Raw genomic sequence first — 14,683 nt, 5'->3', positions numbered from 1 at the left:
CAAAATGATGTAAGAACCGTCAATGGAAACCAAAATCGTTAACCCATTGAGGGCTGGATGTGATGACTAAGTGTTCCCTTAATATGTTTGAGCAGTGTATATAGAATATATATAAATCTATATTATAAATGTATGTGTGTGCATGCGTGTGTTGGTCTGTGTCTAAAATAAGAGCCATAACATGTAGATAGTGTTGTTGTCCTGTGCAGCTGTTCCTAACAGCGATGGCTGAGCATGTTATTAAAAACACAGAAATGTATAAATAAATGCTGAGGGCTGCAGGCCAACCAGCAGCACACACGTGATCTTCATGTGTGTGTGTGTGTGTGTGTGTGTGTGTGTGTGTGACCCTGAGCACAACAGCACCATACGGCCTGAGTTCCTGGAAAGGCTTTATTAAAATGTATTCTTGTAGGAGCTCAGAAGTGGAGCATCTTTCTGTAGATTTACATACTTTACTGAGGTCTGGAAGGGTGAAAATAACATGAAATTCTTTCCCCACAATGTGATTAAAATATGAGGGTCAAGTTGAAGGCTGAGGGGTTCCCTGACCCCCCTGACCTTTGGGACTTCAACCTTGTGCATCTCTGTGCATCCACACACCATAGGTTTCCTTGCCGGACGAAACGTCTGAGGACATCAATCAATCAATCAATCAATCAAAGCTTTATTTGTATAGCGCATTTCATACCCAGAGGCAACACAATGCGCTTTACAGAGAACAAGGGAGGTGGGCAGACGACCCACTCTCTACATATTCCAGAGGGAAGCAAAAAAACAGTAATCACCCGGGGGCCAGATAAGTGAGCTGTAAAAATTCTTCCCTGACCCCTCTCAACAAGGCGATCGAACAAGCTCCTGGAGTATGTTTGTCTACCGGCTAAGAACATTTATAAAGCAATACATTGCATTGAATTACATTTCAGAGTGAGAGAGGCTAAAAACAGCAACCCTGTCCACAGCTGTCAGACTTTATAACAAGTCTATATAATCGTCCCCAGGTCTTGTCCTGTCTGTGATGTGTGAGTCTGTGTGTATAGATCTCTGTGTGTATACTGTGACATGTTTTGCATTTCCTGGATGGTCATTTTTTGTGATAATGTGGTCTTTTTTTTTGTCTTTTATGTGTATCCTTTTAGATTAGCTACTTTTGTAAATTCTGCAATCTTTTTCAGTGTAAACTGAGATTGGGATTTAAATAAACTCAAAGTTTCCACTCATTATATTTACCCTCCCTACTGTAAATGACTGGTCATTAGGGGGCACTACAAGCACTCGTAAGTCCACAGCTACTCCTACAGTCATGACGTCACCTCCTATGGTTCAGTCCAGCCATGAGAGAGAAGTCCAAGACTGTTTCTCTTTACGTGAATCCGTTGTTAGGAACACAGTTTGATGAGTAGTCTGTTTAGCTAACCTCCCCTCTCATCTCCCCTTTTGACTCGGACATCAATAACATTGTTGTAAATATAATGGTCGGCCCTCCTCATACTGGCTTGGTCATGTGACCTTGCCCTGGACGACACACTGGGACAGGTACTGCCCTGAGCTGAGGGAGAGTGGGTCAGAATAGAAGCACACTGAGGGTTGAGAATCAGGTGGTCAGGTGCACTGATGGGCAGTAATGGAGAGAACAGATAAGCAGGGGGAGGAGAGGAAGCAGGGGTAAGGAGAGGAAGCAGGGGGGAGGAGAGGAAGTATAGGGGGAAGGAGAGAGCAGGGGGAAGGAGAGAGCAGGGGGAAGGAGAGGAAGGGGGACAGGAGAGAATCAGCACACGGGTGGGGAGGCATGGAACAATGTTCCAGTTTTCCGAGTGACTTTCCAAACTAATAAAAGTAATCTTGAACTAGCAATGATTACCACGTCCAACCTCTGCTTTTAAGATGCTGTTCAAGTGCGTTTTATCATCCGTGGAAAGTGAGATGATCAAGGAGCTTCAGACAGAACGCTAGGGAGGAAGGCTCCTGCTACTGTAATATCACCTCAGGACTCTTCTTACACGGACATGAAATCTGCTCATTTAGGTATAGATGGATCCCAACCGAGCCCCTGTAACCCGACCTTGGGGAGAGAGAAAGGAGACGGTATTTCTCACAAAAAGAGGACTTTATTCCGCCGCTGTATGCAGCCCCTCACCGCTACAGACAGAGAAAAAGCTTCACACCTCGACAATCTCACGTCACCTAAGAACACAACAGGAACATTACAATACAAAAATACGTTGGTCATCAATGTCAAGTTGCGTTTCCTCTTCTTTTTCTGTAGAACCTTTTTTCTTCAGGCGTGAAAATGGAGTCGACTTTCTGCGGGACCTTTTCTTCAGGCGTGTAAATGGGGTCAACGGTTCAATCGGGTCAGGAGACACCGGCAGTTCCATCGGATTGGTTGGTTGCTTTACTCCAAGGTGGACATGTGGGCCATGAGGTCAATGACGCGGTTGCTGTAGGCGAACTCGTTGTCATACCTGAGAAGGAGAGAGGTGGTCAGGATCCTATAGCTGTGTGTGTGTGTGCGCGCATACTTTCAAAGATGGCGACTTACCATGTGACCAGTTTGACAAAGTGGTCATTGAGGGCAATGCCAGCGCCAGCATCAAAGATGGAGGAGTGGGTGTCACCGTTGAAGTCTGAAGACACAACCTGTGGTGGGGAGAGAAAATGCTTCATGACACCAGCCAACATCACACGCTACGCCATCACGACAAGGTGCCTTAAAAATACCATTCAACAGAGCTGAACAGGCATGTACCTGGTGCTCTGTGTATCCCAGAATTCCCTTCATGGGTCCATCAGCAGCAGCCTTGACCACCTTCTTGATGTCCTCGTACTTGGCCTGTCGTTGGGTGTTGAGCATTAGCATTATAAAAGCTGATCTACCGGACTAGACGGTCTGGATGTTCACCAGGGTTGGTCTAACCTATACGAGGGGCGGGGCTAGGGGCGGGGCTACTCACAGGCTTCTCCAGACGGACGGTCAGGTCGACCACTGAGACATTAGGGGTGGGCACACGGAAGGCCATGCCAGTCAGCTTGCTGTGTAGGGAGCAAACATGCCAGCATGAGGTCAAAGTTCAACCAGCTAAATACTTCAGTCACTCTTGAGACTCTCCGTTCTAATTGAACTGAATACATTAGAAATACTGTGTTTTAAGTCCTTGGGTATTTTGTAGTGTAACATGAGGGGTTTGTGGCTGGTGCTGACCCGTTGAGCTCGGGGATGACCTTGCCCACAGCCTTGGCAGCACCAGTGGAGGCGGGGATGATGTTCTGGCTGGCGCCACGACCGTCTCTCCACAGCTTACCAGACGGACCGTCCACCGTCTTCTGGGTGGCAGTGACAGCATGGACTGTGCTCTGTGGGGGGGTGAGAGAGAGAGAGAGAGAGACAAAGAGAGAGGGACAGCGAGAGCAGTAGGATGAGGGATGGTGATGGTGCAAGATGAAAAGGAGGGATGGAGAAAGGGATTATCTGCTAGTCATGTTTATCCTCTAGACCAGGACAAGCTGCAGATGAAGGCATCTCTAGGAGATTGATCACTAGGAGATGTTCCTGGGTGTTGCGTTGTCGTTGTATTCGTACCATCAGACCCTCAATGATGGTGAAGTTGTCGTTGATGACCTTGGCCAGGGGAGCCAGGCAGTTGGTTGTGCAAGAAGCGTTGCTGTGGGGAGGGCAAGGGACAAGATTATCTCGGTTCCTGTCCCAAGATGGCATTCCATCTCCTCAGTGGTGATAATCAGCGAGTGAGCTCCATTTACAAGGTGGCAGTTGAGTTTTATTAGCGGGACTCACCTGACAACGGCGAGGGAGTTGTCGTACTTCTCGTGGTTGACGCCCATGACGAACATGGGGGCGTCGGCACTGGGAGCGGAGATGATCACCCTCTTGGCTCCGCCCTTCAAGTGGGCCTGATTTGGGGGGTGGGGGTTATCAAGGGAACAAAGTCAAGTGGACAGTACCTAAGGTAGACTTGTTTTGTTTGTTCGTGACCATCTGTATGATGGACTGGGGGCTGTTTCTCAAAGCTGGCTGAGTAAACCGGACTTCTGAACAAAGTCAAACCTGGAAAGCTTTTTTATTTTTTTTACTTGAGTCCATGTTCCAGATTTAAAGAGTTTCCAGGTTTTACTGATGGCAAAAATCAGGCTTACTGAAATAGCCAGCTTAGTGAACCACCCCCCCGGTCAGTCACAAGCAGGAAGAGGGTTGCGTACGTACAGAGGCCTTCTCAATGGTGGTGAACACGCCGGTGGACTCAACCACATACTGGGCACCAGCTTCACCCCACTTGATGGCAGTTGGGTCTCTCCTACGAGAGAGAGACACACAGAGGGTGGGGGGTTAGTTTGGAACCCAGCCAAACTGGAGAAGTTGCCACACAACAATGAAACCCTGTGGTTGGTAACCACGGCGACCGGGAGAGGGGGGCGGGGCACTCACTCGTGGAACACGGTGATGGCGTGTCCGTCGATGACCAGCTTGCCACCCTCCGCCTTGACCTCCCCCTTGTAGCGACCGTGGGTGGAGTCATACTTGAACATGTAGACCTGTGGGGAGGGGGAGAAGGGGCTGAGCTCTGAGGGTCCCGTCTACAGACTATTTGCTCTTGGTCCACATTTCTAGAACCTTCCGCTACCCTGGACCTCGGCGCCGGGCCAGTGGACACTCACCATGTACTCCAGGTCGATGAACGGGTCGTTGATGGCCACAATCTCCACCTTCTTGGACTGGAAACCAGCGCGGGTCACCAGGCGACCAATACGGCCGAATCTGAAGAGACAAATGGATGATGGCTTCACCGTCTATTCCCTAGTTTGGCCACTAGAGGGCAGCGGCGCTGCATCCAACTTTCCCTCCACTACAGACTTGTTTTAGGGAAATACAGGGTTTATTAAAGTAGGCTGGAGAACCATTATACATCAGGGCACCATGTTTTTATCTTAAGGCTCAACAGCATGATAATGTATAATGTAATGCAATCATAAAACGGTACTATAAGTCTATTCTTCCAGCATCCAGTGACTAAAGGTGGTAGTGTGTATAATGTACAACATGAGCGCATCGGGTCTCAGGTCCCTCAGGTATGACAGGCGCTTGGGTGCTCTCACTACCAAGGTGAACGCAAGGTGAGAGTTGTGTGTGTGTGTGTGGGGGGGGGGGGGCAGAGTCCAGGGGGAGGAGAAGAGGGAGTGTGCGGAGGAGTGGACGGTTGTAGGCTCCCGCGCTGGTGTGGTAATCCTCCCAGTGATGTCAGAGAGCTGTTTGATCAGGGGCGAGTTACTGTTTAACCCCCAGTGTCAGACACTGGCTAACACACACACTGGCTAGCGCACACACACACTGGCTAGCACACACACACACACACTGGCTAGCACACACTGGCTAGCACAGAGACAGTCCTCAGACTACAGGGAGGGAGGACAGGGAGGATCACGGAGGAGAGAGAGGTGAAAAGAGGAGACAGCGGTGGAGAGGTGGGTGAAGGGGGAATGGAGAGGGGGATGACGGGAGAGGGGGAGATCTCTAAACAGAATGAATAGTGGAAACGACCCGTTAGGACAGTCCTATTATGACAGTCCTATTATGTAACTGAAACAAAAACAATCCCCTATTGAACAACCACCATGGATACAGTCTACAGCTCTTTTGAGGGCCCAAAGTTCAACGATGAGAAAAACAGAGTTCTGGGTGACTGCCCTTGGGTGTGTGTTTGTGTGTGCGTCTTCCACACAGCTTGATCTTGTGTAGCTGAGCAGGTTTAGCGTCCAAACATTAAATGTCAATGTCAATGTTGAGAGCATGTTAAGTGTCTGCAACCCTCAACCTTTCGTCAAAGGTCGCCTGGCTAAAAGCAGATAAACTAAACTCTATTATTAGACAGCAAAGGGGGTTGTCTCATGCTAAGATAACCCTTGTAACATAACACCAACGCCGCCATGTGCACATACCGTAATGAAAAATAGAACACAGATAGGCGTGCATGTAGACCTTCGGGACATGGCGTTTCCTATGAGCTCTGCTGTTAAATAATGCGCGCGCTGCCCTCAAGAAAACCTTTAACCTTTAAGTTGAGGGCTCGCGCGGTTGTGTGCGTGCTATGGTTTGTTGCGTCCATAGTGGTTGTATAGTTAGCATTAGTAAGTGATGTGGGTGGTTGTATAGTTAGCATTATTAAGTGATGTGGGTCGGTCGACCGACGGACCAGCCAGCAGACAGACAGAGCTAGAGGACAAGCGTTCTCAATGTGGTCAAATACTCTCCTCTAGCCTAATTAGTGGCTTAGTAGCAGCTGTGTTGTGGGCGGAAACGAGCGGATAAGGTAGGGATACTGCTGGGCAATCTTTTGTGGACCAACGGCTGAAAAGACATCTTACCCATTGATTCCGACTTTCACCATTTTGCCTGAGTTGGTCTAGTCCTCTAGAGAAAGGGAGAGAGAGAGAGAGAGAGAGAGAGAGAGAGGATAAAGTAGCCTAGTTAGTTATTAAATCAATATGATCGCCATTTATGACCTGCCTTTCATTTTATGACACGATTTCCCTACATCCTAACTTTATGATAAGAACAAGTACAGATAGCAAGTAAAGAGAGCAAATATAAGAGTTTAACAGCTAAATTTATCGATAGTCCCATATATCCGGCCAAGTAGCCCATTATTACCGCAACACATGTAGGCTATATGCAAGACGGGAGCCTTGTGTTAAAGCTTATCGGAATATGCATTTCAGAGATTGCAGAACTGACTGATTCAAAACAGTGCAATCGACAACTTGCAGGCGTCAAGCTTGAACTTAATTCAAAGTTCTGGAAAACGTAGCCTCTATTTTGACAGTAGATTAGGTGGAGTACAAAAAATAACATTAAATAGGCCTACAATAGTAAATAAATTATGATACAAGGTAATTAACCTCTAAACATGAGAATTAACCTCTAAAATATTAAGATCGCCAAGCCAGAACTTTAGATTGCCGATCTCTCCAGTGCATAGTTAGGTAGGGATTGTATATTGTGAGTTAATTTCTTACCTTTTGTGAGATGCCTCAGCCTGACTCGCGACTTCGGGTGTGAGTGGGGACAAGGCAAGGTGTGTTGTGGCTTTATTGCTGTCTTGAGGTCTAGCTCCTCCCATTTGTGGAGACCCGTTTGTTGCCCCGCCCCCTCTGAATGTCAAGGTCGTCCCGCTAGCAGTGACAGGCTGTTTAGAAGTTGGGTGAACAAGCATTAGCCCTGAACAAAAACACACGCAACGCAACACCAAACGATTCCTTTCAAGTCAGAATGTGCCTTCCGTGCAGTGGCTTGATTGTGCATTTAAAGTCGCTTGATATCAGACAGAATTGTCAACTCGTTACACTCAATTGACATGACATCTGTCATCCACTCCAACCGATTTCCGTAGGGGAGGAGGACTCGAGTTTCCCTAACCAATCACTAGAGCTTGGCGTCAGTCACGGTCGTGGCGCTAATTGGCTAATCGTTAGTCCCCCACGGCGCTCATTGGACCGATCCTTTTTCAATCGAGAAAGAGCAACGTCAATGCCAGTCATCTGTGTAAGTGGGCGGTTTCAAAGGTCTAGACGCAGGCAGCGAGCCACTCATAGCAGTAGGCTACAACAGTTGACTACCATAGTCTCTCTTCCCATTCCATAACAGTGAAGTTTTCAAACTTCTGCAGGCTACCAGGAAATGTAGAGTCTGACTTGATTTCAGAAGGCACAGGGGAGTGAACAAAGAAAGGTTAAAGGGCAGACTGACCCCATTACAGAGGGAGCCAAAATGACAGGACGAGCACCAGGGATCAAATCTCTCTCCTCCAGAGGGTGACATTTACCGTCCAAATACCACGACCCTTCACTTTCTAAACCTTCTCCCCTTCGCTCTCTCTGCCACTCTCTCAGTGGGAGAGCTGTGCGCGGTTAGCTGGCAGAGAACATCTCTCCCTATCCTAGCGCACGTGAACTGGGGTCAGTCTCAGAGAGAACACCCTGACACCACAGCTAGATTACGTGCTGGTGTGTCTCTCACAAACCTAAACTAATGTGCTCACATTGCGCACTATGGCTACGTCCTGTGTGTTAGCGTTTACCAAAGGAGGGGACGGAACAATCAATAGGCCTACAGCACATTCAATCGAGTTTTAGGATATCCAAACTTAAAATACTACTTATAATTATAATTATTCACCACAGCAGGGGTTCTTTAGGAAAAATTGAAGTACATGCAGAGAACAAAAGTGCACAGTGAACATGTGGTCCCCCACCAATGATGTATCACCCTATTTTATCAATGAAGCAATTGAAGCAAACATTTAGGAGTCATTTGCAGGTTTATTCTACTGATAATCCACTACCACTATATTTTTGTCGCCTCTAATTATCAGTACCTTATTGTCGACTACCCAAAACTATTTAGAAGGTTAAATCAAGCACAACTAAGTGCATGGTGTTGTTTATGAGCATCTGTGTTCGACACAGCTGGCGCCAGAGGATGAGCTAATCATTGCTAGTTTTATGACGACGTCCCATCCACATTTTAGCAGCCAAGCAAAACTGTGTTAATAAATATAGCTTCTTAAAGTGTAATCAGTGAGCCAGCTAGACACAACAGCTTGTCAATAAGTGATCAGGTCATCCCTTGTCTCTAGCAGCTTGGCTGAATGTATTCTGATATGTCGCTGGCCTCTGGCCATTTGAGATGTCTGTGAACACAAGGGAACAAACCTCCTTCCTGCGTGTAGGCCGACCGCGAGTCCATGCTCTAGAGGTCAAGGGTTCACAGGGATCAGATAACCCCCCCCAGACAACCCAGCTATGGTCAAGACCATGTTCAGGGTTGGACATATACAGTATGACCTATAGCCATACACTATCACTACTGTCATCTATCCAACATTATCAAACAAGAAATATATCATTTATACTGGTAAATATGAATCAATAACTGTACCCACAATGCACCTAGCCTCTACACTAACCTATTAGAATCCGAACAAGAACCAGACAAGCAAGGAAGCTCCCCGTTTTAATAGCTTTTACAATTATAGGGAGGCCAGTGCAAAGCACTCATATTGAATCATACATTACTTGTCCAGTGTAACATAACATGGTTTGTAATGGTGGCCTCTGCTCAAGATCTTAAGGTCAAAGAGGTGAAGTAAAGGTCAGGCTATTATGAGAACCGAGTGAGACAGATCATGGTAAACATACCATTCTACCAGTCCCGACCGGGTACTGGGGATTTGGGCCTGTCTGGCTGAGGCATTCTTCTCCCTCAATTTAGCCTCTCTTGTTGTGTGTGAAATGACATGCCATTGGATGCATTTTAAATGAGTTGGTCTACTTTGCACTGTGTAAATGTTTCTGTGTGGTGGCCTCTGGGGTCGTTACATTTGATTACCTTATTAACACAAGGAAGTTGTGCATCTGAAAAGTATGTGGCCTGGTTCGTACAATGCGTGATTTTCACTGTATCCATTTACAGGGTGCAGTCCAAAGTCCGGAGAGCACTCGAGGATATGGGGGCTACCAGGCAGCGCGTTTTGTGGACTTAGACTGACATCTAGTGGTGTTGTAAAGTACTGCACCTGATCTGTTTCGGAACACCCGTTAGGACGAGATCCATCAACACACACCGCAACAAGCTGACTGTCCACCTTCACACACAAATCACTATGGGTCATATGTAATATCATACAGGATCATTCTGTGTTCATGGTGAGTAACATGGTTAATGGTTACTACTGTAGTGTGCTACACTGCTACATTGGCAAATAATAATCTATTTTGAGAATATACAGACCATTTCTAGTAATCCCTATCATGTGAGACCAGCATGGTGAGACCAATCCTGGAAGCATCAGTTTGGGTACGACAGCATAGTGATCCAAGCCACTAATCTCTCCACCCACACACACGAGCCCATAGGTGTTAATTTAGCTCTGGGGGAACAAATGTACCTCCTCCAGCCCCCCCGGGCAGATTTAATACAGCACCCATGCTAATTGAGGTAAAAAATATCTGCTGAGAGAAATCGAAGCTCTAATTCTAACAGAAAGGTATACATTTAGTAACCTGTGTAGACTTTCACAGAGTTCACAAGATCAGGATGGTCTCACGAGGCTATTAATTTAGATTATGCGTGTCAAAATATCATATAATATATTTATTGTGAGCACTGTGACAGTTATTTCATACAGAGGGTGCAGTACCATTAAAACACTAGAGATGGCGCTCTGAGAGCACAAACCACCCACGAACGCGTTCAGTGGCACTGTGTGCGCACGTGTCTGCGACCAGGACATGTTTGGTGTTGCTGCATTCGGTAGGTCAAGAGCTTTGGGGGTGAATGTTCGGCCTGGTCATGTTTGGGAGGCTCGTGGACCCACCCGTGATTCAGATGTACAGAATCTAATGGTTTGGTAGTTGACCCATGCTAAACCCCTCCACTGAGTTTCATGAATATCAGTCTGGTAGTTTTTGCGTAACTGTGGTCCAAAAAATGAATGGAGGTGAATGGGCGGCCGTGTTTGGTAGGCTCATGGACCCGCCCCGTGATTCAGATCCGCTCCAAAATTGAATGGGCTCTAAGTTGAATCATGCTACACCCTTAGGTCTGTGTCTGGTAGTTTTGGCGTAATCCTGCTAACACACGAACAAACAAGCAGTCCAGCATCACATTGTGCAGGGTTATTTGGGTGGGGCGAGGACCCCCAACAGCCAACCAGAGGACACACAAGAGGAGGGTGCCGGATTTGAGGGGGGTTGAGTTCACATCTCAAAAAAGCTGAACTCAATAGGCAGACTGACACAAACCATCCCAAGCGTGTTTCATATAATCTATTTTTATTCATGCAAATTATACATATGTGAAAAACAGGACAAATACTGAAATTACAGACATTTTTTGGTTAAATATCAATGACAATTTGACATGCAAAAACCAAACTATCCTTACCGAATTAACAATGACAGCATTAGTCCATAAAGACAAATGTTTGAATACCTAATGTTTTCTTATTGATAAAGTGCAAGTTTACAGTAAAACACAGATACATTTTGATGTAAACATTCCTCCAATAGGCCTATTTAGAATTAAACTAATACTTTGTTTAATAAAATAATAGTTTTACTTGAAAACTAAACAAAAAACTATAACACTAATTTTCAGCAGCCAGGAGTCAAACAGAATCATGAATTTGCACCAAGCATGATTAAACCACATTAGCAACACAACAAGTACAGTATAGACAACACTATCACTTCAACATCCTGGTATTCACGGGTTGGTAATTCTGTGTGTGTGTGTTTAATATCCTCTGAGGGATTCCATCAGTCTCTTGCACCCCTTCCCCAAACTAGCAGCCCAGTCCACTCATAGACCCGATCCGGTCCAGCTTGAGCCCGAAGCACCCCCGGTTCCACGCCCTCCGGGACCGGTCTGTTCCAGCACGCTTCTGATTGGCCAGGGCCCCCTTCAGGAGGCGGAGCCAGGTGCTGTCGTCCTGCGCCGGCAGGTCGACCCATTTGGGATATTCAGCGACCTGAACTCCGGTGCTGAAGGCCGAGGGCTCCTCTGGTTGGCTGCTCACCACGTTGTCGAGGTCATCCAGGGTCAGGAGGTCGTTGTAGCGCTCCAGAAACTGTTCGACAAACTGTCATGGAGGAAAAACTGCTTTGATTTTTGAATCGGACACCGGTCATTCCATCCACCTCCCAACCCCAAGATGGCTTCCTGTCCTTCACTCAAATCCCTCTCTTCTCACCCTGCCCATTCTCTCTCTCTCTCTCTCCCCCTCCCTCCCTCTTCTCCACCCGTCTCCTCCCAACACCTTCTCTCTGCCCGTATCCTTCTCATGCCTTACACCTTTATTTTTGGCTTGTATATTTGGATTTCTTGTATATTTTGTATCTACTGTAAATGTGTATTTAAATGTGTCTGTCTTGATTGTGCTTCTTGTGTACTGCTGCTGTAACACCGCAACACCGGATTAATAAAGGAGTCTCTCGCTCTCTCCCTCCCTCTCTCTCCCTCCCTCCCCATCCCCTTTTTTCTTCTATACCTCTTTTCCCTCCATCCCTCCCAAACTCCCTGCTTCCCCATTCCTCCTCATCCTCCTGCCCCTGGTGTGTACCTGGAGGGCGTCGGGGGGGCGCTGCAGGGCGCGGCCCTGTGTGGGCGGGGGAGGAGCCAGGAGGAGCAGGGAGGCGCAGAGCAGCGCCGGGCACAGCATGGCAGCACCGAGGAGGGCAGCGGGCGCTAGGGGTGAACGGGAATGAACTGGACACGGCTGGACACGACTACACACACACACACACACAGAGAGACACACACGGGCACGCACACACAGACATACACGCATGCATACGCACGCACACATACAAACACACAGACAAGCATACACACGCACACACAGACACACAAAAAGAGACACGCACACAGACACACACACACAGAAATTGTAACAGATGATACGTTTATGAAACAAATTGTCAAACAAGAAACTGAAACATGATCAATATTGATAGAAGTGAAGTATGAATGTAACCAAAGATCAAAAGCTGAAACCACTGAACGCAGTTCTACAGAGATGACGACGTTGACGATCGACACCCCAACAAACTAGTCGGTCATTCACCCTGAATTCTGATCACATGCAACCTAGTTTCTCTTTGACTCCCACAATGTTGCATGAATATAAATATGATTTATGTAGTGAGTGTAAATATGAAGTGAGACAACATAACAGCAATCCATCACAATTTTCTCCGAGAACGGTAACAATTAATTAGATAAGTTTCATTTTTTACTCTTTTTTTACTCTGATGCTACATAATGTGACAGAATTCATTAAAGTAACAACCTGCCGTTTATTGTATCAGATGCAGAAATCATAATCTGATCCAACCAGTTGATGGAAAAACATCAACAATTGAAACAACTCACGTTCTCTTTGTTTGTCCAAAGCTGTGGTTCTGGGCATGCGACTACAGGCTGCTCTTCATCCCTCCCTCGATCAGCTACCTCTCACTTTCTGGCACCTGCTGAACGTTTCACAACCTCCCTCGCTCTGCTGCACCTCCCTCTCTGCCTCACTCCTAGTGACGGTGTTGAGAGGATGGCTTTGCCTCCTGGGTCCGTGTTCCCTTGGCAGTGGCCCATCAGTAGTGTATCAGCTGGGTTTATACTGGCAACCCACTCCCCCAACCTGGCAACTCCCCCCTCAACCCCCCCAAACCTGGCAACCCCCCCCCCACCCCCAACCCAGTCCTCCATCACTGAGATGATGTCACACGGCGGTAGAAGTGTTTGTCGTTACCAAGGTGACCGGAGGAGACAGCGGTGTCCTCGTCCTCATCCTCGTGTCTCGCGCCTCTCAGAACGCGGTGATGTCACAGGGGGCCGACTCGCCAGGGTCAGGGGTCAAACGGAGACGTTGCGGAGCGTCCGCTACAGCCGCCGTCATCTTTTCCCCACTTCTCCCACGGTCCCCTCTCCCTCTCCCCCACGGTCCCCTCTCCCTCTCCCCCACGGTCCCCTCTCCCTCCCCCCCACTGTCCCCTCTCCCTCCCCCCCACGGTCCCCTCTCCCTCCCCCCCACGGTCCCCTCTCCCTCCCCCCCACGGTCCCCTCTCCCTCCCCCCCACGGTCCCCTCTCCCTCTCCCCCACGGTCCCCTCTCCCTCCCCCCCACGGTCCCCTCTCCCTCCCCCCCCACGGTCCCCTCTCCCTCTCCCCCACGGTCCCCTCTCCCTCCCCCCCACGGTCCCCTCTCCCTCCCCCCCACGGTCCCCTCTCCCTCCCCCCCACTGTCCCCTCTCCCTCCCCCACGGTCCCCTCTCCCTCTCCCCCACGGTCCCCTCTCCCTCTCCCCCACGGTCCCCTCTCCCCCCAAGCATGCCTGTTCTGATGTGGTGGCTACCCTCTCTTGCAGGTCTCTCTCTGTGTGGGAGACGGGGGGGAAACCTCTCTCCCCTGTGTGAGCTGGTCCTGACCCCTCTCTCTCTCTCTCTGTTGGCTGAGTTACAGTCTGTCAGCGCCATCTGCTTTCTGTGCCCCCTGCCGTCTCTAACACCAGTGGGCACAACGCAGACACACACACTCTGTCCACACACACACTCCGTCCACACACACACCTCAAAGGAGAGTTCAACAGTCAGATTAACAAAACCGACACACCGTGTAATCCCAAATGTAATGTATATAAAAATGAATAGCTTCATGGATTATATATTATATATATAGAGAGATTTTTTTGTTCACTACAAATAAACTTAACACAAACCTGACTGATGACACTTCGCAAACCAAACTTAAACTAAGTCTGAAAGGTTTCCTTTATTATACACAACTCTCAACGACAGGTAGGCCAGGATGGAGAGAGGTTAGGACAGAGGGAGTAGGATGGAGGGAGAGAGAGAGAGAGGGAGTGTGGGAGAGAGAGAGGGAGTGTGGGAGAGAGAGAGAGGGAGTGTGGGAGAGAGAGAGAGGGAGTGTGGGAGAGAGAGAAGAGAGATTTTTTTGTTCACTACAAATAAACTTAACACAAACCTGACTGATGACACTTCGCAAACCAAACTGATACTAAGTCTGAAAGGTTTCCTTTATTATACACAACTCTCAACGACAGGTAGGCCAGGATGGAGAGGTTAGGACAGAGGGAGTAGGATGGAGGGAGAGAGAGAGA

The 14,683-nt window shown here is 48.1% G+C and overlaps 2 protein-coding genes across 2 annotated transcripts; both read right to left on the bottom strand.

Annotated features, from left to right (window-relative positions):
* Positions 1 to 2,088: 2,088 nt before the first annotated feature.
* On the bottom strand, positions 2,089 to 7,133 carry gapdh (glyceraldehyde-3-phosphate dehydrogenase). The gene is made up of 12 exons (XM_084444028.1): positions 7,027 to 7,133; positions 6,376 to 6,421; positions 4,672 to 4,771; positions 4,442 to 4,548; positions 4,220 to 4,310; positions 3,794 to 3,909; positions 3,581 to 3,662; positions 3,203 to 3,354; positions 2,955 to 3,033; positions 2,750 to 2,833; positions 2,543 to 2,640; positions 2,089 to 2,465 (listed from the first exon to the last, which is right to left on the bottom strand). Exons 2-12 carry the CDS (start codon positions 6,396 to 6,398, stop codon positions 2,396 to 2,398), a joined length of 1,002 nt encoding a protein of 333 aa, XP_084300154.1. The 5' UTR covers positions 6,399 to 6,421; positions 7,027 to 7,133; the 3' UTR covers positions 2,089 to 2,395.
* A 4,221-nt stretch (positions 7,134 to 11,354) lies between these two features.
* On the bottom strand, positions 11,355 to 12,230 carry nppcl (natriuretic peptide C-like; the record flags this gene model as incomplete). The annotated part of the gene is made up of 2 exons (XM_084445188.1): positions 11,355 to 11,651; positions 12,132 to 12,230. 2 exons carry the CDS (start codon positions 12,228 to 12,230, stop codon positions 11,355 to 11,357), a joined length of 396 nt encoding a protein of 131 aa, XP_084301314.1.
* Positions 12,231 to 14,683: the final 2,453 nt, after the last annotated feature.

Source organism: Borostomias antarcticus (assembly GCF_949987555.1).
Source record: "Borostomias antarcticus genome assembly, chromosome: 10".
Classification (NCBI taxonomy): Eukaryota; Metazoa; Chordata; class Actinopteri; order Stomiiformes; family Stomiidae; genus Borostomias; species Borostomias antarcticus.
The sequence above is the reverse complement of the archived record's forward strand: the minus strand, read 5'-3'. Positions and strand labels throughout refer to the sequence as shown.

Excerpts from the sequence above, each read along its gene's own strand:
- gapdh (XM_084444028.1), bottom strand. The coding sequence starts at position 6,398 with ATGGTGAAAGTCGGAATCAATGG. Across the intron at positions 3,910-4,219 it reads CCACCATTGAGAAGGCCTCT|GCCCACTTGAAGGGCGGAGC; the intron begins GTACGTACGCAA and ends CCCCCAAATCAG. Across the intron at positions 3,355-3,580 it reads CCATCATTGAGGGTCTGATG|AGCACAGTCCATGCTGTCAC; the intron begins GTACGAATACAA and ends ACCCCCCCACAG.